General features: G+C 41.5%; 1 protein-coding gene across 1 annotated transcript; it reads left to right on the top strand.

Moving 5' to 3' along the window:
- The first annotated feature begins 4279 nt into the window (after positions 1–4279).
- LOC310962910 (fish-egg lectin-like) lies at positions 4280–8204 on the top strand. The gene is made up of 6 exons (XM_083935522.1): positions 4280–4411; positions 4488–4565; positions 5736–5969; positions 6918–7141; positions 7268–7395; positions 7579–8204. The coding sequence occupies exons 1-6, from the start codon at positions 4357–4359 to the stop codon at positions 7718–7720; spliced, it is 861 nt and encodes a 286-aa protein (XP_083791648.1). The 5' UTR covers positions 4280–4356; the 3' UTR covers positions 7721–8204.
- The last annotated feature ends 19058 nt before the right edge of the window (positions 8205–27262 follow it).

Here is a 27262-nt window from a genome sequence, read left to right as displayed (position 1 = left end):
TCCTCAGAGGTATATGTCAGCTGGATGGACGTATCTCCCTCCCCCCAACGTCACATACATGCCCTTTTTTGGTGAGAGGAAATGAGGCTGAGTCAAAGTCTGACAAGATGGCGACTCCCGTAGGTGAGTACGATGGGATCAAGTTGAAAGATTGGATGTCTTTTTTTTTTTTATTTTTTTACAGTCCAAGGTTTTGGCTTGCCCTGTTTGCTGCAGTGGTGCTGTCTGCATGGGCTGGACCTTTAAGACAGTGACATAGGACATACTTGGGCCTGGTGTACCCAGATTAAGTAAGGCGATATAATACCTACAGAAAAAGGGCAAACACATTTGTTTTGGTTTTTAATTATGACATATCATCTCTTGATATGCCATAACTTATAATGATCCTGAAGGTTACAGATGTTTGGTGAGTGAATGGTTAGATACAGTGAATGAGGACCACACATTTCAGTGAATAGAGCTTTGAATGTGGGCTTACGTATGCACCTAGCACAGTTAGACCTCTGTTCCTCTGATAAATGGCCTCTAACATTAGAGAGTGCATAGAGTGATCGGGCTCATGGCTCTCTGGGCATCCTGGGCTTGAGGAGCCTCAAGGCACGTAGTCACCTCTATCAGCATCTGTCCCCCAGGACAGTGGCCTCCTCTGGGGCTTAGAAGTGCTGGAGGTGCCTGCAACCTTCACCCATCTGTCTTCGAGCTAGCTTAATGGAAAGAAGAAATGACAGCTCAGCTGCCAAAGGCTTTTGAAGGCTGATACCTTTTGTGAATATTTTATATCTTTAAAATATTGCTGTACTTCTTAGGAAATGTTGGGAATCACAAGTTTCTGGTTACAATTGTGCTATATACAGAGAAAATAGAAAACAAGAAGCATTCGACCTCCAGTAGACATTCTAATAACCTTTTAATTAAAATGCAGGACAACTCTCTGGAGGATTTATGAGTTTACACCCAATGCCTGAAAACCTGCTCAACAGTCTGTAAAAAGCGAACGTGTTTACCAATAAAAAGGATGGAACTCTGCCTTGTGCTATTGAGGGTCATGGTCAAGAGACAGGAGGGAGAGAGTAGAAAGGGTATACGTTGGAGGCCAGAGACAGTAGAGAGAAGGTGACAGGATATTCTTCGTAGAACCTTGAAGTGAGAAAACACCATCACTTTTTACATTTTTTTTTATTCTTATAAGTAGACTAAGCACAAGAATGTGAACATGCATACAGAATTGTTCACAAAACTGAGGGTGAGGTTGTTTGAAGTACTTATTCATAGTCAGTGTGTTACATAACTTTGGGTCTTTGAAGGTTTAGAAACATACGAAACTAGCAAAAATACTGATCGAGACAGTGTAAGACCAGCAACTCTCTTTTCTTTTTTTGTCACTGGAGTCTGGGGACACTGATGAGAGTATAGATAAAGTTTTTTTAGGTTTGTAAAATATATTTAGCTGCTGCCCCTGTCCACAGCAGCGCGTTGCTTAGCTTCCGTGTCTGTCCTCCTCCCTGCTTCTCTTGGGGTGTGTCGACCGCCATCTGCTGTCGGTAATACACAAACTATAAGTACCTCATACAACCCAACATATTATTATCCACAGGTTTATATGATATCGTAAGAAAAGTTCTGCACAAAAATTCATATGATAACTTACGAAATGGCGAATAGAAGTAGACCGCAAGATGGCTTCAATCCGGAAATGGGCCGCAACAGTTGCTTTTGGTGTCCGGTGACCGTTAGGGTTAGGCATCAAAATTACTTAGGTTATGATTAGAAAAAAGGTTATTAAAAGAATAAGAACAATCCCTTTAAGCCGTTTTAAAAGTAATCTGGACCTGCCATGTCTCTGCTACCATATCCTCTATGATGTGGTGTGTGTGTCAGGGTTTATATCTTAATGCTTATAGCTGTGGAAGTGCCAAGAGGGGTGGTGTAGGAGGAAGAGGAGAGGGAGAAGGTAAATGCCTAGTCTTTCAGGTGAGCCAGGGGGAGCTCACATAATTAAATAGCAGATACAAGTCCAACATATCCCTTCCAAGCGCCGAAGCAAGGTTGTGCAAAACCTACAAATGGCATTCAAACATTAGTTACTGACTGTACATCTATTAAAGTGAGAGGGGAAATTGGAAACAGGGAAAGTCATATCTTGAAATCCATTGTTAAAACCTGCTACTCAATAGTAACTTCCTGCAATGGTCTTTTTTTTCTTCCTGTTGTGATGATCATGTCTTATGATGCACATAGCTTTCTCATGAAAGTGAAAGCATGAAACATTAATTTCCTCATTCATATAGCTTATTGTTTTTTCGTGATATTACCAATTGAGTTCAGTGATACAGGGGCAAATGGAGCCACAAATCAATCCGCCATTCAGCACCCACAATGTCAACTAAACTTAATTCCCTCTTCTTCACTGGCAGTGTTTCAAATGAATGTGACACCCTAACAATTTGTGAGTACTTTGTGGCTGATTTCCTTCCTGTTTCTATTTATTTTATGTAAAGTGGATTTGTTTCAGTCCATTACCCTGACCTTCAGTACCTTTCTGTGAAGCTTTATGGATTGCAGATGGTGCAACAGCTCAGCTGTGACAGATAAGGTCGTCGTTGTATATTGTTGTCTTTAATGTGTAAATATGACCCCTGTCAGCCTGTTGTTAGTTGCATTTTCATCTCTGTTGTTCTGAACCTTAGACAGGAGGACAGTACCACTGGGTTGTGATACATGGGACTAAACTACCAAACCTTATATAAAGTAGTTAAAAATGCTTCTACTCAAAAGGTAGTGTAAAGAATCTATCACATATAGAGTAACAGTCAAAGGGGCCATTTTTCTGTAGAACATTTTGATGCATTAAGTACATTTCAGTCAGGCGTTAATGAAGAATAGACAATTGATGATTACAACAGATGTGATAATTAAATATTGGCAGAAAGTCTTTGGTGCTTAGACTCTACTGGGAGATTTGTAATCAAGGGTCATCTTCTCTGAGCAGCAGCAAGATAAATCCCACAATGAAGTCAAGACGCTGATGGTGGTGGGAGATTAGATGCAGCTGATGGAGCTGATGGAGCTGTTGAATCTGCGACAACTGGCACTGATGGCACTGATGGCACTGCAATGACGTGATGACAGTGGCAGAGAGGTGGGGATAACAGTAGCATGAACATACTAAGGCAGAGGGGGGATCATTAAGCAGAGGCAGCAGCAGGATTATGGTATAACAATGTAGGTGTGTCACTGCGGTACTGAGATGGGAACAGCTGATGACATGGTTGGCAGCCCCATACAATGACAGCAAAGTCATCCTGTCTAGTCTTCCCAACTGAAGTTATACTGTAGCTTCGTTATTTATTTACTTTGTATGATTTAGAATGCAGGTTTTTAACTTGTAATGGAATACTTTTACATTGTAGAATTGCTACTTTTAATCCAGTATAGGATCCTAGGGCTTCTTCCAACAATCTAAAAACAAGCTTTACCTCGTCTGTTGCAGGACACATTTTGGCCTTTCTTGTGGCTCAAAAACTGACATCCTTAGAAAGTTTTGGTCTAATTTTAAACTGGAGCCTCTGCAGATCCATTCCATACCAGATATGTTATGATCCAATATAGTCAGGCATGATAAAAGATTGAATAAATGTCTGCTTTTGTCATATGCTGCCATCTTGACTGTATGGGAGCTGGGAAGTATTCAAAAAATCAACTGCAGGTCCTACGATGGAGTTAATGAAAATTAAGTTTAAAATAAGATTAAAGCAGGCCACTTGCTGGTGTCTGTATCAGCAGAAAAAACAAAAACCAAGGAAATAACATCAAGGAAGGCTCTACTGTCCAAACAAAGTTAGATTAACGATTTGTTATGAATCTGTACAAGCATCAAAATGGCAAACACATAATCCACCAAAGAGCATGTGTTAAAGTATAATTTTGTGAAATGGACAGTATGTCTGCTCTGACAAGATTTGATGTGTGATGACTTCACAAGTTAATGTTCTAACCAACACAAAAAACAAAAGCACATCCTGTCATCTCTTCCGTGCTTTCCATCTAAGAGGTTACCACCCTTGTTTTTTTTTTCCTTGGCCAGTGCAACATGGGAGGCCTTACTTGACAAAAGCTGGAGAACTAAGTGCATATTTGAAATGAAAGGTCATAGTTATTATGTTTGAATAAAAAAATGAACAACTTGGAGAACCAGCTTTGGCTGTAATTAAGCACATGATTCAGACCCATGGATCTAGAGTATAAAAGCCAGACAAACCAGATGGCAAGTAAGACAGCAGCTCCACACAGATACAGAGGTACATCCAGGAGTACACTACTGACTACAGACTCACAGAGACACACAGCGACAACATGAAAGCTATTACAGTTTTCTTGCTGGTGCTGTGTCACCTGGCCGTCAGTCATGGTAAGTCACCGCCAGATTGCATTTTGATCATAAAAATAATTCTTATGTTTTTATTATTTATTAATTTGTTTATTAGGGAATGGACGTGGGATGTCAATGGGGCCGGGGCCTCTATCACCAAAACCATCAAAACCAATTTTGCAACTTCCACAAGGTAAGAGTGCCTGCCACTATCTGTTTGCTATAAGTCTCAAAAAGAATTGCTCATCTAATATGAAGTACTACACATGAATAAGATTCAAAACAGGAAATATAGTTTACAGTCATTCTCATAGGTAGGCTAACGTTTCAATTAGCTTGTTGCCAGTAAAGTAAGTATACATGATTGGCTACCATTTTGTCAGAATTCAGAAAGTATAAGTTCAGCTATCTTATCTTTTTTTCAGATGATTTGGCTTGTAGATTTGAAGCTCTTGTACCCACCTCTTTGTAAAATGGACATGGGCCTTAAAAGATTAGGTAAAAAAAAAAAAAAAGGTGTTGATAGGTGTAAACCAACTCTAATGCCAGACACCAGAAGGAGATAAAAATCAGTCATGGTAATGGGTGGCGAGTTTTTTTCTTTGTGATAAATCACTCCTTTTCATCTGTTGAAAGCTTCTCTTCATATGGACATTTGTCTTTCATGAGTAGGTACTTTGTACATTACTGATGATGAATGATTGAAAGATGACAGATGACGTGTGACAGATAATGACAGCTACGTAAGCTATCCTCCAAATTATGGTGGCACTGCCCCAAAATGCTCCATTACCATTGCCTATGATAATTTATCACTTTTATTTCTTTATATAAAATGTATTTAACCAGAGAAAGCCTTATTGAGATTGAAGTGTCTTGGCCAAGACAGCAGCAGGACAAAATCATTTCAGGTTAAAGCATGAGTATACCAAAATGAATAAGACTAAGGCAGTGACACTGGTATTGTTTTCACCTTATGAGTCTTAGTGTGTGTGTTTGTGTTTCATCATGGCAAAATATGAGCCTGGAGTTAGCTACTGTAGCAAGACCTAACACAGAGGCGATTTTGAGCATTTTCCTAGGTGTTTATATGTCTGTCTGTGCCCATTTTTTGTCAGCGTGGTAGTGTCATGAAACTTTACAGGTTTGTAGTTGAGATCAAAATGAAGCCTGAGTTCAAAGAAGGGTTTGGTCCGAGCAAGGGTGGTGGAAGTAGTGGGGTAGGAAGTGATGAAAGGGCCATTGCCCCTTCACTTTTCATCCCTTGGATTATGTGATCCCTTCGCAAAAGGAGCACTGAAGGGAGATTTTCATTGCCTGCAATTGTTGTACAAATGACAACAATTCGATTTTGTCTTCACAGGCTGGACCTGCAAGGAGGCTCCACGGCTGTTGAATGCTCAACAGATTGACGCTGGGCAGGGGGCAGTGGTTGCATCAAACGGGGATTTTGCATTCTTCCTGATTGGAGAAGTTTGGCACAGAATGAGCGCAAACAGAATTAAACATGTTTCAGTGGGACCTGCTGGACTTTGGGGTTGTGGTGACAAAAATTGGGTCTACAAATACGTAGCTGGTGACTTTCGACAATCAACTGGTAACTATTTCTTTTCTTTCTTTTTCTTGCTTTGTCTGTATACATTTTCATTATTAAACTCGTTTCTTAATCCAGGTCTGTCTCATGGCATGTGGGCATTGTGATCAGATGAACAGTGGCGTGCCTCTGTAGTGGAAGAGCCTGAGCAATTCCAACTTCAGCCACTGAGATAAGCCAAACACAGTCCATCTGAACACAATGCCCACATTGCCATGAAGGTCCTGAATTAAAACGGGTAAAATATCTCTTAAAGTGTACTGTATAATATCATAGTGCTAGTGTAGTTCATCACTCCTACTACGTAGTTTGCTATACACATTTTCCATTTAAAATACACACAGTAAAGTTGCAACCTGTGTTATATATACTATCACTAGTTTAATAAACTATAAAATTTGTATCTGTATTGTAGCTGCTATTGCCACTACTCATCATTGATCATGTTTGCCACCATAATTATTATCATTTTCATATTCTGTCACCTTAGCTGTGCTTGTTTCTACTATTCTGTTGTATTAACTGCCTTAACATATACGTCATATTCACATTACTATAAATATTATAGTTACTGTTAGGCTTTGCTTGCATCTCTGGAAGTGTGTCTGTCTGTCTCTCCCTGTCCATCTGTGTGTCTTTTCTCTCTTTCTCTCTCCTTTTCTTCCTCCCCAACCGGTCAAGACAGATGTCCGTCCTCCACAGAGCTGGGTCTGTCTGACGTTCCTGCCTGTTATAGGGAAGGTTTTCGTTGCCACTGTACTCTACAGAGGAATTGTTGGGTCTATGTAAATCATAAATAAGTCATTGAGTGTGGTCTTTACCTACTCTGTAAAGTGTCCTGAGATAACTTTTGTTATGATTTGACACTATAAATAAAATTGAATTGAATTGAATTGAATTGAATTGAATTGAATTGAATTGTTAATCACCTGTACCTCTCTGTGACTTCAGGTAAGTCTTTGCAACAGGTGGATGCTGGAGGCAATTATCAGGTTGTGGGGGTAACACCCAGCTCCTACGACACATACTGTCTGACAAGGAGTGAAGCTTTGGCCTTCAGTGGAGTGGGCTCTTTGGGCTGGGAGCCCTTCAGACGGCAGATGAGGTACTACAGCTGCGGCCCAAACTATGGATGCTGGGGAGTCGACAGAAATTACAATGTCTACGTCACAAAGGTTGGACACCACAGTGCTAGTGGAATGAAATGCCTTTGAACTCTCGGTGGCGTTGGGGTTACTGTTGGGACACATGAACCATACTCACTCATCGATCATGACAACTGTGTATGCTTCTTATGACAGGGAATATCGTCAGCTAAGTGCGGCACTAGTGCCTGGAAACGAGTGACAGGGCCCTCCATCACAATGGTTGAAGTGGGGACCGACGGAAGAGTTTTTGGAGTGACCAAAAATGGCCTTGTCTTCGAAAGGTAAGCCAGTATTCAGAACCAGGCATTTATATTTGAGAGGATTTTTTTTTACTGTTAAAAGATGCAAAAGGGTTACAACCTGAAGTATGTATAATATATAAAGCAAGAAAAGAAAAAATAATCTTCAAGGCAAACCTTCATAAGTTTTCTGCAAAATGTATTCAGATGATGATTTCTCAACAGAGTTGGCATCACCAATGAGTGCAGAGAAGGCAAAAGCTGGGTCATCGTCTCATTGTGCCTGCCAGTCCGCCACTTGAGCTACGACTTGGGCAAACTTTGGGTTATTACCAAATCTGGTTTGATCATGCAGTGCATGCAGTAAAGCTACCTGTACTGCAGACGTTCAGTGCGCCCCTATCTCTGTTTGTCATGAAAGAGTTAATCTTTTCAGCGAGCGGAATCTCTGTAAGTGGTGTGTCATCCCTAAAAAGCTCTATCCTTTCTTTAGATTTTTGAGTATATAGGTTTTTTTTCTCAGTGTAAAATCTACGATGTAACTTTGCATTAATTTCCTTGCTATTAGGCTGCTACTTATTTTGGCAAAGTTTAAGAAATAATTGATGCTAAAATGAAATGTGACCTTTTCCTCATTGACTGATTTGGCATCAATGCACAATACTCATCATTGTGAATACATATTTTTTTAAAGTGGAAATTACATTAGGCAAATGAATTTTTTGTTCAATGCTTTTAGACTTTGAAACATAAGTATAGTAGTAGATAAAGAAGTGTAAGAGTAACCTAATGCAGTAAAGATGGATAATGGATAATAAGAGTCTAAGACATGTATCACATTCACCTGTCATACTTCCTTCTAATTTCTTTTTAATAAATGATAATGGAGGTGAATTTATCTGTCTTTGTTTTTTGCTGAATGCCCAATGTTTATGTTGTTGTGAATGTGTCAAAAAGAGAACGTAAAGTCACTCCAAACATGTTAAAACGAAATTTAGAGCTGCTGAAATATCACATTTTGCGGCCCGTTAATAGGCTTGATAGTAGAGACATTTTTACTGAATGTGTCATTCACTAAACCCCTCCCAAAGACAGTGATGGTCCAATCATAGGTTAGCAAACATATCTAGGCAAGGCAGTTCTGTCAAGCATTGGATTGTGTTGGACAAAGGGGCAGGGTATAATTGATACTGAATATATAAAGAGTTTGTAATGTGAAACTGCTAACTTTAAAGTTTCTGGGTAATTTGCTCGCTACTTCCATTTGTAACCAAGCATTGCCTCCAAGGCCAAGGAACATATCATTAACTACTTTATTTACATTTCATTAAAGGCAAGGTCACAACCGCCACATCCACTGTGTAGTATTTCCACACTGTGGAAGCTGGGTTGGAGTCTGTAAGTTTAAGCTAGCATTAGCAGCTCTGTCTTGCTCTCCGTGGTAGCCTAAATTACACCCCAGACTACTTTGCCTGAGACATCGTAAAAGTCTTTTCGTTTGTAAAGTTAAAAGTATAAACATACTTTTTGAAAAGTGAAGAACTAAGTCACCAGATTAGTTGACTTACTTTTCCTCCCTACTTTCATTAAGGTACTCGGACTGCCAACACTGTTGTTTGTGCAGCATTACTGTACATTACTGTCCTATCTAATAAAAGGCTTAAAAACTGCCACAAAAATAATCTTTTAAAAAAAGAAATCAATAGGCCAAATTCAGCTGCAATTGTCAATGTGTAGAATTCAACATCCGGGAACCCAAGGAGAAGCAATCGATACGAGATTGTTCTTGTGATTAGATGATATGTGAAACTGTGGGTGACAACCTCACATGACAGTGCTTCCATAAGTATCGTGTCATAAAAAAACATTTCTGAGGAGTTTCTGGTTCAAAGTTAAAAAAACAACAAAAAAACATTGGTGATTGATCACATGACCCACTAATGAAAGCACGACATTCACAGGCTATATGTAAACAAGCCACCATGTTAGTGATGCTGTTTTGCTAACTGTCAATTTGCGTTCACTTGTAATCTGAAATCAGGAACTTCTAACTTTAGTCAGGCTTGTAGTAAAGGCAGAAGTGTAATAGGAACATGTGTGTGTATGGATTAAAGAGGGGAACATATAGGGGATGGACTGAAAGTAGAGAGGTGAATGTGTTTCAATAAAGCTTACAAAAGCGCAAAAAAACCCTTTTTTAAAAATAGTAAACACACATAGTGGCCATGAATGTTACAAGTTGGAGGGCTCTGAAAGAATAAGCTGCCTGCATTTACCTCTTACCGCAAAAGAGACCGCTAGAAACAACGTATCTCAATTCTTATGGAGTACAACTTTAATTTTCCATTCAAGGAAAACATATAATTACAATTGCTCTCTTTGAATAGATAAATCACTGGCTAAACTTTTACACATATGACTTACATTTCTTCTTCTAGATCAAGGGCTTTTATTAGTTGTTATTTCATTAATTATTAATACATGTTCTCCATCTCTTGGGTGGAACTCCACACTCATTTTAAACAAAGCATCTCATCACTGCAATTCAATGATATTTCTTCATAGTGTTAAATCATTTTAAAGGGCAGGTAGTGGGAACCGCACAAACTATTGAGAAAGCAACTTTTTTATAAAAATAATAACATTTGAGAACTATCTTGGTGAATTCTAAAACACTGAAGAGGCCAAACTAGTGACTTTGGGGTTCTGGATCCCTCGTTCCCTGGAAATGAAAATGTTTCCTTCTCATTTGACTAAACAACAGGTTATTGTCATTTTCTCTTATTGAACAATTTCTGAGACCCTCAGATAATCACTAACTTAGGCATGGCAGAGAAAGAGGATATGATAAAAAGGAAACTGCAACACCAAATCACCATCCACACCACTACGTTTGCATAATTGTTTTTTTGAGTTAGTTCAGACATTATCCAATTCAAAAACTGTGTTAAGATGTACAACATAAAAACATGCTTTCATTCTCCACAGGCTAGTTCCTTTGATTGGCTGACAGAAAGACAAAGACAGTGGTGATTTGTTTTTAATGGGTAAACATGAGAGGATGACAGGGTCTGTTGCCAGGCAATTAGTAAAGTTTACTGAAAACACACACATGCTTGATGATGGGAATTTGCTAATCATCCCCACACACACTTACAGCACCAAATCAGCTATCACCCTTGATTTAGACCCATCAGCTGTTTGAAGAGGCAGAAATCATTAAGTGACCATTTATTTTGTTCCCTCTAGTGGTGTAAATTAGTCAGGGCAACATAGACTGGAAGCAGAAAGTCAGGCCGGTGTGTGTGTGTTTGTGTGGAGCAGAAAGGAAGTGTGTATGTGTTTTTGTAAGTGTGTGACTTCAGGTTTAGGCCTGGGAAAATCCATTTTAGTTGAAAGCCATAATTACACGTCTTTGTATATATCAATGTAGTTTCTATGGAAACCACATGCACTCAAAAAAGACTATGAATGCCTTATCCAACTGCTACTTTGACTAGTAAAGTGAATTTAAAACAAAGTTGTCCTTGTGCTCCTAGGTGTTGTCATTGGACTGAGGCAGCAGTACTTTAAATATCAGGAGTAGAGGAAACGGTAAAAAGCAATTGAACTGTGGAGTTTACACCAATAGGCTTTAAAATAAGCATTTTTCCTTTAATAAATAAAAATAGTGTAAAAATGCACAAAGAGACCTGTGCTGAAATACATTTAGCAAGTAGAAGCAACTTCATTTTGACAATAACGTCAATTTAATTTCATACTTGTGTCTCTTTGTGCATTTTTATGTTAAAACTATAGCATCTAACCAATAATCTGCTAACTGTATTCTTACCTTAAACTTCAGTCTCTGTGTTCTTGGTGCCACGTGTTGTACCAACCTGGCTGCAGACAAAATGACCGACAAGAAGCACCTTGCAGTTTATAGGAAATCTCCTCCGACTTCACAATTATATTGGAACAGAGAAGATCATTGCTTGTTGTGTGGGTTAACCTAAAAAGATTGTCTCGAATTACATGAAAACATCTTGTTAAAGAATGTCTGCAATATCTTGTTTTATGAACAAATGCAAATTAAGTCCAGGACAAGATTTGTTTTTGTAGGGATACAAACATACTTTTTCATTGTTAATATCACGTTATGTAATTGTGTTGTGTTTACATCCTCCCATTAATCCTTTTTTTAGTGTATGTTGTATTTATGATTCCATTGATCTTCAGAATATTTATTCTTTTTTTTGCCCAGAACTATATTCTGTTGAATATTTCATCATGTATACGTATAGGTAATTCTTCATCATGAAAATGTAATTGTGATCATTAAATCAACAGATCCTTATGATTTCTCAACGACCAGCATGTTTTCATCAAAAATCATAATAATATTAACATTATCAATAAATCTAAGAAAGCCAACCATTTGTATCTCTGTCTCTATGTGGCCTGTGATAAACTGGCATCCTGTCCAGGTTGTACCCCGTCTCATGCCTGATGGACTGGCTCCAGCCCCCCACGACTCCGGGTTGTGTATCGTGATCCAGCTCACAGTCAAAAAGCTGCTACTTTTCATTGGCCGAATTCCAGCTGCTACAAGGTCTGTCTCTGTGAAATATGACAGCTGTACAGTATGATTCCTGGATGTCTTTGTTAGATGGTGCTTTTCTTTGTTTCCTCTAGACCACAAGTAACACACAGTGCGTTTATATGCACATTAGTAACCCGAAAATGGTCTAACCCCGGTTTAGGGAATGATCAGATTATTGAAGTTCCCCTTGTATATGAGCAGGGGTTGACTGGGAAAATGATGGAGTAACTCGACCTCCGGTACAGTAGGTGGCTCTCTGCCAACATCTGGACTGAATACAGCTTTTTTTTCGGTTCATCTTTGTCAAAACCACAAATGGACAACTTTTGGACAGAATTAAGACCGAAACGGATTGTCTAAAGTTGCTGTATTATTGTTGTTTTTTTTCACAATTTTTGCTTCCTGGTTTATTTTATTTCTGGGTCAAAAGCCGCTGCCGTGGAGCGGGGACCATGCGCAGACAAGAAACCCTATAATCTGAGAACGCTGTTTACATGCACGAATAATCAGGGAACTGAATGAGTACTCTAGGTCTGTTTAGCGGGGTATGAGAACCCCGATTTTACCCGGGGTATGGTGTTTACATGGTGTTTAAGAAACCGGAGTGTGCCCTTAACCCAAATATAATCAGGTTTTTAAACTGCATGTACACGCACTGACAGAGAAGTAAAGATATTGAATTGACTTGTTGACTTGACACAAAACCACTTGACAATTTACTTGTCAACCACTCAATAGAAAATTTTCTTCAATGACATCACTTTTCATCAACAACCACACAACAACCACGCAATAGATGTGTTCAGTGTCTGCCAACCATACGCAAAGCCCAACTATCCATTTAGTCTGTCTAAAAACAACACAAACAACAACCATCATAAACTCATAAGTTAAAAATGACATTTTAATGCTATCTATGTAATTTGAGCTACTGTAAAATTTCCCATTTCCGAGGGAAATATTTCACTTTTTACTCCACTTGATCTTACTGACAAATATAGTTCAGATTAAGAAAACACAAAAAACTTGAAAATTAATTTATAAAAAATGATGCATTGTTATAGATTAATCTAATGGCAGCATACACAGAGCAGTTAAATCTGTCAGCAGTCAACAGTAAAATGCTAGTAGATCAGCTCGTCCCTGCGCAGGTGGCATGGCCTACCACAGAGCCTAAGCAACATTGCCTTATTTGGGCACAACACCAAGCTGCAGCTTCCTTTCAGCAGTCTGGCAGAGAGATTCCAGGTTTCCCAGGCCAGAGAAGTCCTGCTCTACGGAGATTCTGCTGACGGAAAAGTATCTTAAGCAGGTGTGGAGGTCAGAAGAGGATGCAGCGGAGCGGGCAGGAGCAAGGCTATAGCAGCACCCTGGTGGGAACCGTGGCTACTGGTCTGGGTTGGGCTGGGAAGCAACCCAAAACCATGCTACATCAGAGCCAGAGGAAAGGAAAGGAGGCTCGCTTCAGTGGAGTGGTGGGAATGAGCAGGCGGGGGGCCTGGACCAAGTGGGAGCACACAGCTGGCCGCAAGATCACCTGGACCCAACTCTGGAAGGCAGAGCCACACCAGTTCAAGTTCTTGGTCCAGTCAGTATACGATGTCCTCCCAAGCCCTGCTTACCTGTTCACCTGGGGCCTGATAAACTCACCTGTGTGCCAGCTCTGTCAAAAATAGGACCATTAGAACACATCCTTAGCTGTTGCTCAAAGGCCTTGGGAGATGGCAGGTACCGCTGGTGCCATGACCAGGTCCCGCGGGCAATAGCAGATGCCATCTGCACTGGCATCAACACCAGTAAGCGGCATCAGCCAACCAAGAACAAAACTGCCTTTGTCCGAGCAGGGGAGAAACCTCAACCCTCCAAGAAGACCCAAGGACTTGCGATTTCCAAACATCATGGCAACCACAACACTCTGGTCAGACATGGTCTTGATGTACGGAACTAGCAAGCAGGTGGTGCTCCTTGAGCTAACTGTCCCCTGGCAAGACAGAATAGAGGAGACGCAGGGGCTTTGCAGACAAGTCCCTACACCGGGTCCTGGGGCTCCTTGGGATTTGTGGACTGCACAGGAGAAGAGCCATCAAAAACATCCTGAAGCGGCTGAGAAGGCTTCACGTTGGCCCTGGTTGAGGAGGGGGAGGCTCGGTGTAATGTGCTACCTGAACAGTCGGGGGACTGATCACCCTGGGCTGGGTCGCCCTGGTGAGGGTGTCTGATAAAGACCTGAAACACCCTATGATCCCAGGAGAATCACTGATGATGTGTCCAGGTTGCCCCACGAGGTGTATTACAGTACTAGTTATGCATTGATGCACCAATATTTACAATCTAACCCATACATGCCTACAGCAATAAACACCCCCCTCACCAGTCTCAGAAATGTCTGACCACTGACCAACAAAAAGGTCACTAAAACTTTTTAATTACTTGGATTTTCACATTTTATTTATTCACTGTGGTTTAGGTGTATGTCATTCCATAATATGAAAGTCTAAATGCTGTTCCGAAGCCTCAACCCTCCATATGAAATTAACAGAACCCACACTTTTACTTCTTCTCTACTTAAACTCTAGTAGGATTTTGAAACAAGACCTTTTATATGTAGTATTTATAGCTACATTGTGATAAAAGTAGCCTACTTTTCCTTATGTAGCCCTAAATAATCTATATACTTTGAATACAGTTTATTTACAGAGAAGATATCATCCTACTGAATTACAAACTTGCACAATAAACACCTCAGAAAATAATATTCTTATTTAGTATTTTTTAAGATATACATAGGACAATAAGTGTATTCAAACCATGTGATCAGTAGGTTATATTGCCCTGCATGTTTTAGGGTTCTTCCTGCTCTAACACACTTGAGTCTAATGATGTGCTTGTTATCAAGCGGCTGAAGTAGGACTGCAGGACAGTAGCTCTCCAGCACCAGGACTGGAAACCCCTTCTATAGGTATTCAGAACAAAACAATCATGGTTATTCCCTGAATTCACCTCACTGTAGAAGTCCCAAATCTCTGAGCAATGTTTCATGCATTGTGGAAAGAATTAGGGGACTGACAGGGATGTGTGGGACCCTCTTAAAACCACCTATTGTGAGTAGCAACAGTATTCGATGTGTTCTTGTTCTGGCTTAATCCCATGAATGGTTTTTCAGGGCAGAGCATCTCTCAAGGTAGGGGTGTAGATCCTGGGGGAGATCCAATTTCTGAAAAACATGAATTGCCCCCCAGTAGAAATACCCTGAATTATTGAAAATTGAACCAAGGAAATTTCAGACTTCACATTCTTCACATTTTAGACTTGCGTCTAAAAAGAAAAGATTGAAAGGGTGGAAAAAATAGTGTTTGATAAATATATTTCTGACTCCACATTCCATCACTGCTCTCCTCCACTAGTTTTTTACACAGACGCTGATGATCAGCAGCCTTTAAAGCCCCTGAACACCCACACAGGTGTTTTCAGTTACTCTGGCTGATTGGACCTCTGCTTGGGTTGAAGGTGGGCAGGGCATGGGAATTTATGAGGTCATAAATGTCCGTCTACCACTAGGAATGATAAAGGTGTACTTTGTCCCGCCTTAACAGGTGAAACAAAACTAACAGGAGACTCTGGAAGATCAATCACAGTAGACATACCCACACAGTCCTGAGAAGAGGTCTAATCAACAGGTGTACTGAAAGAGGGCTTTGTATTTTGATATTCATCCATATAAATTAATCACGCATATAGTAGTCCCAAACACTGGGAGTAAAGGAAAATGGTTAGAATAATTGGGGGTGAGAAGACATTACATGCCCAGGACCCTTAAATTATGATTTCTTAATATAACTCAGTCCTATGCCTAGTCCTAGTCCTACAGAGCTCTGTAAACTGTCTAGGACAAATAAACAGGAAAGGTAATCACAGTAAATGATTCGATGTGCAGTACTTCTTGAATGATATGGTGAGCCTCCACTAAATTGTGATTTATGGTGGAATGGTATGAGTTGCATACAAAAAAAGAAAAAAAAAAATCCCTTTTTGTTTCCCCCCTAATCCTGTCATCGGATCTGCGGCCCTGTCCTAAGGACCCGTGTGCCCGTCTCTCACCGGTTCCCAGATGCTACAGAACGCTTATATGGAGCACCTCCCCACAGGTAACCACTACCAGAGATTCGGTGTGCTACACCGCCACCTCGTGTCCGTCCGGCCGTGTGCACTCCCCCGCTGAGCGCTCAGACGGGCTTGGCGCTCGTCTGTCTGCAGGCTGCCGCCGCTTCCTCTCAAGCCTGAACAGAGCTTTTTTTCTCCCGCAGATCCCCGGGCTGACAGCCGTCCTCTCCGTTCTCCAGGAACATCTTTAAGGAGAGCTCAAACTGCTTTTTCCGACGCTGTGCTGCCTTTAAAAAGCCGCCTTGGTCTGCTTGTGTGAATAAAGAGCTGCGGTGAAGAGAGAGAGAGAGAGAGAGAGAAAGAGAGAGAGAGAGCCTCCCTTCTTCAGCTGCCAGACACCAGGTAAGACAATTTACCATCAATTTATCAAGAGAACATGAAACGATCCTAGTTAGTGTTGTGTTGTTGTTATGAAGCGCTCAGATAGGCTTGTGGGAATAAACAAAAGATAACATGGATTGTTCCGGAGAGACTGCACCTGCTCTAAATGAGTGTGGCTGGTTGTTGGGTGTGCAAACCACTTCTGCAAGGTGCTGTCAGATCAACAAGGCGCTTTAGTGATGCAAAGTGCTAATTATTTCATAAGCCGCCCTTGAACGCATCTCTAATATTGATCTCAGTAACTGAGGCAGGTGTGAGTGAAAACACAGACTAACAGGGACTTACAGTTGGTGATAATCACAAGAGACATTTTACATCCCTTTCTGTTTAAAAAAAACAACTGGTTTTCATGCAACTTTGATCATTTTGATACTTCTCACTGAGATGGATAACTAGTTTGTCAACATTAAAAGAGCAGAACTTCTTCACAGAAGTAAAGCTGTTGCACTTTATCCTTCAGCGCGCATACATCCCTGGCAGTATCCTGTTTTTTTTGTGTCTGTCTCCCTTGATAATGACAAACGTCAATGTGACGCTGCAGTAGATATGCACTCCTGGACTTCCAGACCGCACGGCCAGCTCTATCCATCACACTTCCCTCTGATCCCTTTATAACCCCTTGAAGATGCCTGAGAGCAGAGGACACTCCTATAGGTTTTTACCATTGCTGTTATTTAAATATTACCGAGGGGAAAACATTGTCTGAGGTCTGTTTTTATGAGGCACAAATGTGAATTAGGACTCATCCTTATAACACTCACAGCCTGCTCTCCCGAATGCCTGGAACATTTTTAATAATAGATGGCTGAATAGGTTCACTGGCTTGAAGCATTGATTTTTGTCTGTATGAGGCTGTAAAGAGTCGTTTGATGAGAAACCAATGCAACCCTAGGACATGAATCCAAAGAATCTATATTAATCGTATAGTGATTTCCAAATTGGTTGCATATGAATACTATAGCAAACCTTAGTCTCCATATTGATATTGTGATGCCACAGAAGATAAGAAAAATTATCAGCTAACTGTAAACTGAAAACTCATGGGAAATTACATGTTCCATCTTACTTGGACCAGATTAGATCACAATCCTCCTAAAGTTGCCCATGGACCTAGTTCTTAAGCATCTTTTGATTTAACAAGTTGCAAGAAACCGTAGCTCTTGTCATCTAGTAATCTTCATATTTTCTTTCCAAAGAATAATAACGGTGTGTTTATATGAATTATCCTAATTGAATTACATGCCCTCTTCAGGCGCACCAATTATTTCCTTGATTGTGTAACAAGTGAGATGCTGCGGCATCTGGTGTCCCATCCCACAGGACCAGTATGAGGCCAGAGCTGGCTGTGGGCCCATTGATAGTGTTAACCCTCATTCATTCAACCAGAAGCTGCAGAATTGAGAGGGCTCAGGATTTCATCCCCAGAGAATACTAATAACCTTACTAGAGAGATCTGTCTAAGCCTCGCCTCCAGTGGGCAGGCGTGATGGCGTGCCAGCACTCTGTAGTCATGTTGGGGATAGATATGGTGTGGTAGGGTGAAAGAAGCTGTCTAAGTAAGCACTTTGATTAGCCCAAGAGAAGTCATTAACTGTGGTGAATGCTGCTCTGAAGACCAGCAGGTAGGCCGTGGTTGCCAAGTCAGGCTTATTTATCAGTGCCTTTCACAGGACTGCAGTGTGTCTGGACTTGATTTGGTCTCTGACAGTTTCAGATGTTGATTCAAGTCTTCTCTGCTAATGAATATTAGGATAGTTTCTCCACTCGTTCTACCTTTTAAATAGGTTTTCTTCAGCAGTAGATTTAGAATTTGTACAACGGTGGACTATTTGTACATAGAGCTGCAACTAAGGATTCTTTTCACTATCAATTAATCCGTCAGTTATTTTAAATGACAACTGATTAATCATTTAGTCTATAAAATGTTTACAAATTGTGAAAAAATGGCAGAATTTCATAGAGCCCGCCAATGTCCTCTGTTCCTTTCTGTCCACGAGCTAGAGATTGCCATACCTGACAAAACTTCATAGCCGAAAAGTGATGACACTGAAGAATGACTGAAATGATTAGTTGCTTATCAAAATAATTGCAGATTATCTTTTTTATAACTAATCAGTTAAGCAACAATTTGTTGTAAATCTTTGTACATTTATCATTCAAATCATACTGCGTCATACTGTAGATGCACCTCTGTTCATTATTTTGAAATTGTTAAAACCATAGACTGTATATAAAGATGGACGGCTGGACCGCTCCCGGCAAGTGAAGCCAAAACATCTGGATCATCCCCTGGTGGCTGGCTGCAGTATAGGTGATAAGCCCCACTGTCTCCATGTTAATGGTTGGGACATTGGCCAAACTAAAAAAGTCTAAGTACATGGATGGTTTCTCTCATTTTAGGTCGTTTTTAGTATGCTCATCTCATCCCATCTCATCTTCATCCGCTTATCCGGGGTCGGGTCGCGGGGGCAGCAGCTTTAGCAGGGGACCCCAAACTTCCCTTTCCCGGTCCCATTTCGGCCGCTTGTACCCGCCGGTAGATCCAGAGCTTTGCCTTCCGGCTCAGCTCTCTTTTCGTCACAACGGTGCGGTAGAGCGACTGCAACACCGCCCCTGCTGCTCCGATTCTCTGGCCAAACTCACGCTCCATCATCCCCTTACCGTGAACATGATGCCGAGGTACTTGAACTCCTTCACTTGGGGTAAGGACTCATTCCCTACCTGGAGTAAGCAATCCACCGGTTTGTAAAAGATATTAAGACTTCTTAGACTTAGACTTCTCTTTGTTGATCCCTTTGGGACTCCCGCAACGAAATTGAATATTATTTTTAAATTCTTATTATATATTATTATTATTATTATTATTATTATTATATATTGGTGTTATGAAAACGGGGCGAAACGTCATGATTGACAGCGATTGACAGTGATTGATTCATTACTGACAGGGTGGGTGTATGTTCGGGACTATACTACCACCTGGTGGCTTCTGAGCAATCTCTTATTACAAATGTATAACTTGGCGACACCTGTATCTGTGATATTTTGTTTTCACTTTTGTAAGTGGGACAAAGTGAAGTCATTCATCTTTATATACAGACTACACTTAAAACACTATGGACACATTTTGAAGCCTATTTCTAGACTAGGGCTTTACGTTAAAGAAAATACAACTAACAAATAATGTGGTTTGAATGAATTATAATACAAGCTAGTTGGCTAAATATGTTGTTGAACTGACTTTCATTTTTGGTGACCCAATCTTTCTTTCTAGCAAAGAAATCAGGATGTGCCATGGATGCACAGTGCATTTAGTATATAAAGTAGCATGTATAGATTGAACTTGCAGTTTTTCCCCCACCCTCAAGGCATTTCAAATCAAAAGTGCTTTTTTTTTTTTTTAAAGCTAAATAGGTTTTGGATGAGTTGTGTTATGGTCTATAATCTGATCTTTTTTTGTTTTTTTCATTAGTAAGAAAGCAACAAACCTTTTATGTAGTTGATACAATTAAATCTGCCGCATTTGTGGTGGTAATTTTTAATTCTTCTGGTTTCTGTCTTGACTCAACCCTGCTTGGATGTGGTCTTGGCTTTGAACTCCAGTGCTGCCGCTTGTTGAGTTGAGTTAATGTCATCTTTTCTATTTCTCTGGCTTTTGATCTATGACAGGTTCAAAACATTTTCTTTTGTGTTTGGGCAGCTTTTAAAATCTTTGGCTTCTTCTGTGAAATGAATGAAAGGGTATTGTAGAAAACTCGCTTGTAAGGTAAAGGGGTAACGTATCAAAACTCTGATATCATACTGGTGTTAGTAACTAAAATCAATAATTTCATATATTCTCTGGTGCAGAGGAAGTAATGCAGTTTGTCTGTGGCAGTAGTGTGTTTAAAAATGATTAGAAGATGAGTAGCTGGGTACTTGGCAGTGCAGGTATGATGGGGTTTTACAGTTCATTGAGGTTGATTGCAAGCAGTCGGCTGTAGTGCACAAATACAATTGTGAACCCTGAGGGACTTGACCCGCATCATCAGCTTTGGTCCCTCCAATTTAGCTCTCCATTATCACTTTCGCTCCCATCGTCTGCTCCTTTTAGTCTCCTGCACTGCTTTGATCGCACTTCCATTCAGTCTCTCGTCCTACCAATCACACCTTCCTTCTTCCTTTTCCTCATTAAATTTGGCTGCTCTATTCTTGTACTCTTTCCTTACACTCCTTGCCACATGGGTGTGTTAGACATAACGCCTTTCTCCTTTCACATCTCCTCCAATGTCTCCTCATTTCCCTTTTTATCCTTCTCTTTTCATGTCACAGCTTTCATTTTACAGCTTCTTTTCGTGTCCTTGGGTCGTCTGTGTTGGATCACAACAGTAGCGTTTTCACTGAGATCAATGACGGCTGAAGATATTTCATTTAAAGTGTCAGATTGAATTAGGGCAAACCTCCGCCGATGAGGGTTTAACGGCCTTGATAGAGAGCAGCGACATGCTCTCCAATCAGCATCGATTAGCTCTATTGTCATTCTATGGGGAAGTCTCGTCTGATTAATCGGACCCTAAGTAGTACCTGGAGCGGCGCCATCTGAGGCTCTCACGGATTCATATTTAGTTTGTCAGAACCGAGCAATCAATAGCTGAACATTCTTCTGTAGATCATGCTTTGTGTAAGTGAATCTGGGCTAACCCATAAAAGTCTGCTCTGATTGGAAACTACTTTACTTATTGAGGCTCTCAAAGAGTTGACTGCAAAGTGTTTTTGACAGCAGCAAAGAGTCAGAATTAAGTGTTTTACAAAAGGACTTTGCTGTCTGTAATCAAAACTCAAACAGAGCAGGACACAAACAGCTGTTTCTTCTGTGTTTCGGAGAGGGGGGAGGCTTGCTTGTCTCCACACAGAGAACAGGGAATTATGAGACACAAAGAGGGTAGGAGGGGAATCATTTGTCGCCAGTCAGTGCTCATGGCAGAGAGCCTCATGACATGTGCTAACCTGTGAATTTGCCCTTTGGATGCTGAATGAACTTGTCAGGACTTGCACTGCATCCTTGAGCAGCCGGGTTCTTAAAGAGACAAGACAAGGAAGGTGTGTAAAATAAAGATTTAGATTTGAAATTAGGTTCTCCCTCAGGTGAGGCCACAGTGGAAGGGAATAGGGGAAAGAAAATTGGGCAGAAAATTGATTTTCTGATCCAAATCGATCTTTTAAAAATGATCTGATAGGTCCTTTGACCTCTGACTTCCAAAATATCTCAATAAAAATTGGTTGGATACTCAAGTCTCCCATTTACAGACACAGATTGAAACGACCAATATTAAAGTAGGTTTTCCACTACAGTTTTATGGAGCTCTCGTTTTTAACCAGGCCAGCAATAACTTTTAGATTCAGCTTTCTTTAGATTTTAAGTGTCATTGTGTCAATTAAATGCTCCAAACGCTTCCAAATTGTTATGTTGATCTAAACCAGCTGAGTCCTGATTGAGTCTGATGTTAACAAATCACTGCTGTTAAGGAGTGCCAACTTTAGGTGCGTTACATTCCTTCTGATTGGCAGGGCTGACAACAGCGTCTTTACTTTGATGCCCAAAATGCCAGCCTTGTGGCAGGAACAAGCTACAGCTGAACAGCTACAAGAAAAAAGACAATGAAAATCGACTTTTAGCTTGAAGCTGCATAGGAATAAATATCGGAGCCTGCATCTACTTCCCCTTATGAGAACAAAGTATATCAGTGGGCTGTACAGGCCTGCTTCAGTCCTGACTCATGCTAATGTGTTAATATGAACCATCACCGCTGTGCACCACACAAATGGTATGAATCTGCATTTTTATGTAATTTACTACAAGATTGATAGCCCATCAGTTTGAATGTGGCAGGCTGAGAGCAAGGCAAGGAGAAATATCCGAGCTTCATTCTTATTTACATCAGGCTCATTCATCTCCACACCCATTTTAAGCTGAGTTTGACATTGAAATGGCTGTTTATTAAACACAGGAAAAAGGAGACTTGGGTTTGTATCGTTTTTTGCTCCCTCTTAGGAGCGAATGAGACATGATGAATGGCATGGCGGTTTAATGATTTTGTTGCGGGAAGGCAAGTGCAGAAACAGGCACATTACATGCTAACTGCAGGGAGATGAAGATATACTTTTTTCCAGGAGCCTGCAGCATGCACATGAAAAGCCTTCACCTCAATTAAAAGGAATGATCTGTGTAGTATGGGTGATAAGGAAAAGTCATACTTATGAGATCACCTCTACACCCACATACAAAAAAAACCCCAACCCTTCCTCTTGTTACATCTCTGCCTTTTTGTTATTAAGAATTAATTTTGTGAATTCATTTTTTCACTCTCTAAGACACACATGCATCCATACAACTAGGGCTGTGCGATATGATGATATGTATCGTATGATGATGATCGTTTCATATTTTGCTCTAACGTTTCTCTCCCGGTGTCATGAATTATGCGTTATGAAGTTGTGTGACCAACATGACGGGGTAACTGAGTAATGGAGAACATAGTTTTTCTGGCACCCCTGTGAAGGTTGGGGGCATTGAACCGGAGTGGGCAATGTTCAAAACTTCCATTGCTGAAGTTGCGGTTAGTGAGCTGTGGCCCCAAGGTCTTAGGTGCCTAAAGGGGCAGTAACCCTCGAACACTGTGGTTGACACAGTGGTCAGGGAGGCTGTCTGACTGAAGGTGTCTTTCCAGGATAAGTTATCCTGGAAGACTTTGGAGGCGGATGCAAGGTACTGACAGGCCGGAAGGGCTGCAGCCTATGCCATGTCAGAGGCAAAGCAGTGGGTGTGGGAGATTCAGCACGTCAGGAGGGGGAAACAGGGAACCATCCAAGCTGTTCACAGTAACCTGGCCAGCGGGGGGGAGAGGGAAGGGGGCACAAGTACCCCAAAGCCCGGGGCACGGTACGGGTGGACAGTGTGAGTGCGCCCTAAGTGAACCTCAGATTGAACAGGAACAATGCAGATTCCATCTTGGACATGGAACAACAGACCAGCTCTTCACTTTTGCAAGGATCCTGGAGGGGGCCTGGGAGTATGCCCATCCAGTCTACATGTGTTTTGCGGATATTGAGAGGGCATGTAACCCGGTCCCCCAGGAGATACAGTGAGGATCTGGGGTGAGAGAGTCACTTCTCATGACCATCCAATCTCTCTACACTCAAAGCGAAAGCTCTGTCCAGTTTATCAGCAGTAAGTCGGATTTGTTCTTGGTGGGGGTTGGCCTCCGTCAGTGCTGCGCTTTGTCACCAATCCTATTTGTGATTTTCATCAACAGGATATCGAGGCGTAGTCAAGGTGGGGAGGATTTGCAGTGAGGGGACGATGGGGCGTGAGTTTGGCCCGAGAATCGGAGCAGCGGGGGTATTGCATTTACTTAACCGTTATGAAAAGAGAGTTTAGCCAGAAGGCAAAGCTCTTGATCAACCGGTCAAACTTCAGTCCTACCCTCACGTATGGTCATGAAAGCAGGGTCATGACCAAAAGAATGAGCGGCCGAAATTAGATTTTTTTGTCGTATTGCCCAGCTCTGTATATAACTATTCTTGGGAATGAAGGGAGGTATTTTACATTTTACAGGGCTCCTGCTGTTTCCGCAAACCTCATATTTTCATCATAAAGCACTGTGCTGTTCTGTCTCTGCACAACTACTTCACATCATACTGTGTACATGTGCTTATGTCATCTGGGAGTTTCTGTCCCAATTAGGGTTACATCTCCATTTGGTTCTTCAGAATGGTTGTTGATGGCCACCAAAGGCCCATGAGCACATTTTGTCAACCTTGTTGCCTCCTACTGCAGTCTATCTTTCTCAGTATGTTAATGTAGCAAAGCCTGAAGAGTTGGGGAAGCACTAATCTGTTTGTTACACAATACAACATGTCATTATGAAAGTATTAGGGTGTTTGTGTGTTTCTCCGTGATTCTCCTTGCATAACCGGTAGTGGTGTATGTGTGCTTGCGTGTCTTGGGGAAGATTTGGCCGCAGCCCGGGCAAGGAATGTTGCTGACACTAAGGGAAGGCTACCACTCTGTCTCCTCGTACAACAACCAGCATGGCAACAATCGTACCATCAAAGCGGTGGTGGGTTAGTGCTTGGGGTTAGCCGCGGGTAAACTGAAGGGGGCTTGCATGAATCATGAGGTTTTCGATGGGTTATGAGAGTTCACTTTAGGTTAGAAACGCCACATTTTAATGCTTTAATGTACATTTCGAAGCATGAGCTGTGCCAGAGGAGGCAAACCTCTCATTCTGTGTTTGGAATTGAACAGCTGGAGGCTACATGGAAAATCACTGATCTCAGTGTATACTATATAGTCCTACTGCTTCATATTACACACACACACACACACACACACACACACACACACACACACACACACACACACACACACACACACACACACACACACACACACACACACACACACACACTGTCTGTAATAATGTGCTTTCTACAATGGCAGTAAAGAAGGCTAGAATTCTTTTTTTCAGTAAATGGAGGTAGATGAAATGTAGACTGTCACCCATGGGACAAAGTTGATAGAAAATGGCCTTATTTTTAGTGAGGCACTTTATGAACAGGCTGCATCATGCAGTACCATTGGACACAATGTACACATTTTAGAGCCTCAAAGGAAGGATGCGTTTTGTTTGTGGTAAGCTACTCCAGAGTTTCCTGTGGTGTTGTATAATGGAGGTGCACCTCTCTTCTGAAATAAAAATATATATACCTTAAATATAAAAATTACACTACCTAAGCTTCAGGAACAACGAGCAGTTGCACTGCATCACACAAAAAAGGCCACATTCTTATTCAGTGAGATTGATCAAAGTCACAGTGAAACGCAGGTTAGGTTTTTGGAGTGTTAGGGTGACACTCCACGGACTCTGTTAGTGATGGCTCTTGCCACAGGCAGCGCTGTGTGGCTGGAGATGCTTCAGTTCACTTGCAAACCATGCCAGCCATGTATCAGACAATATCGGCTCAAGGAAATCGGCAGTCCGTATCGGTCATCGGCTAAGGCTGATGAAAAAAAAAATTGGCATCGACATCGGACCTAAAAAAAATCCATATCGGCCGATCCCTAGAAATAAGGGTATTAAAACTAAATGGCACTCAGTGAAGCTGGCAGCAGCCACACACAGCCGACTCCTTTGATTGATTGATTGGATTGCCCAACAGTGGGCATGGTTTTGCAAATGTGGTAGTGGAACTGAGGAGTACTCTTGGCCTCCACCCACTCCTCCCTCACTCTCAGGAAGAAATTAGACTTCAACCACATTGGAAATTCAAGCAAAGTGTCTGACATCCAAACAAACCTCACATCCATGATATTGCTGATGGCTTCTACAGACCACTAGCTAATAGGATTTCAAGTGGGGCTTTATATGATGGGAGGTAGAGATGGGAAAATAATTCCGTAGATGCTTCGTGATTCTCTCTTGAAAGACCATGTCTTGATGCAGAAAAGTCAGTTATCAAAAATTAAACCCCACCCACCAACCTGCTTCTACCACGACTGCTGATGACCTCTCATTACGTTATAAGTTGGAGCTCTCAGGATGGCTGCTAATAAACCTGAGATTGCATGTCCTGTGATTGTGATTGACTGATCGACCACGTTGTATGTCTGATCTCATCTCATCTTCAACCGCTTATCCGGGGTCGGGTCGCGGGGGCAGCAGCTTTAGCAGGGGACCCCAAACTTCCCTTTCCCAGGCTACATCAACCAGCTCTAACTGGGGGATCCTGAGGCGTTCCCAGGCCAGTGTGGAGATATTATCTTTCCACCTGGTCCTGGGTCTTCCCCGAGGCCCTACCAGCTGGACAGGCCTGGAACACCTCCCTAGGGAGGCGCCCAAGGGGGAATCTTACTAGCTGCCCGAACCACCTCAACTGGCTCCTTTCAACGTAAAGTAGCAGTGGCTCTACTCCGAGTTCCTCACGGATGGCTGAACTTCTCACCCTCTCTCTAAGGGAGACTCCAGCCTTGTACCTGCAACCTCGTTCTTTCGGTCATGACCCAGCTTTTATGGACATAGGTGAGGGTAGGAACGAAGATTGACCAATAGATCGAGTGCTTTGCCTTCCGGCTCAGCTCTCCTTTCGTCACAACGTTGTGGTAGAGCGACTGGAACACCGCCCCCGCTGCTCCGATTCTCCGGCCAAACTCACGCTCCATCCTCCCCTCACTCGTGAACATGAAGGAGTTCAAGGAGTACCTCGGGATCATGATCACGTTGTATGTGCCTTTTGAAATCAGAGCAACACATTGCATTGTCTGAAAAAAAAAAAAAGTATAAAGCTGAACTGATTGGTGTTGGAAAACAGAAAAGTCGAGATTTGACTCTATTGATACACAATGGTAATGCCAAATTCGGATAACACTGACCCAAGAAGAAAGGTTAACAATATCCTCGGGGAATTTTTCCTGTCCCCTATAGCAAAATCATCACCACATTCATTTTTTATTCAGAAGCGCCACATGTACAGGGATGGCTTTTGATGATTTTGGTTTTGGATTGGTTTCTATTGGTGTGTCTATCAAAGGCTATATATAACCATCCACTTGGGTAATGTGGCTGTATTTGCTCAAAACATGCGAAAATGGCACAAATACAGCATTGCCGAGGCCCAAGGGCAGCCAACTCATGCATACAGAATGAACTCTAATTTGTTTATCATTTCCCTTTCATTTCAGTGGTGTTGCTGCTAACGTCCTCTGGGTCTAGATGACACTGCAAACCCTTTAATGACCGACTGATA

This window comes from Echiichthys vipera, assembly GCF_963691815.1.
Source record: "Echiichthys vipera genome assembly, chromosome: 20".
In the NCBI taxonomy this organism is placed as follows: Eukaryota; Metazoa; Chordata; class Actinopteri; order Perciformes; family Trachinidae; genus Echiichthys; species Echiichthys vipera.
Note: the sequence above shows the minus strand (reverse complement) of the source record. Positions and strands in the feature narration are given on the sequence as shown.

What these genes read in the sequence shown, in the direction of transcription:
- LOC310962910 (XM_083935522.1), top strand. Translation starts at nt 4,357, where the DNA reads ATGAAAGCTATTACAGTTTTCTTGCTGGTGCTGTGTCACCTGGCCGTC. An exon ending in TGACTTTCGACAATCAACTG is followed by an intron (nt 5,970 to 6,917) that starts GTAACTATTTCT and finishes CTGTGACTTCAG; the next exon opens with GTAAGTCTTTGCAACAGGTG. An exon ending in AATGGCCTTGTCTTCGAAAG is followed by an intron (nt 7,396 to 7,578) that starts GTAAGCCAGTAT and finishes ATTTCTCAACAG; the next exon opens with AGTTGGCATCACCAATGAGT.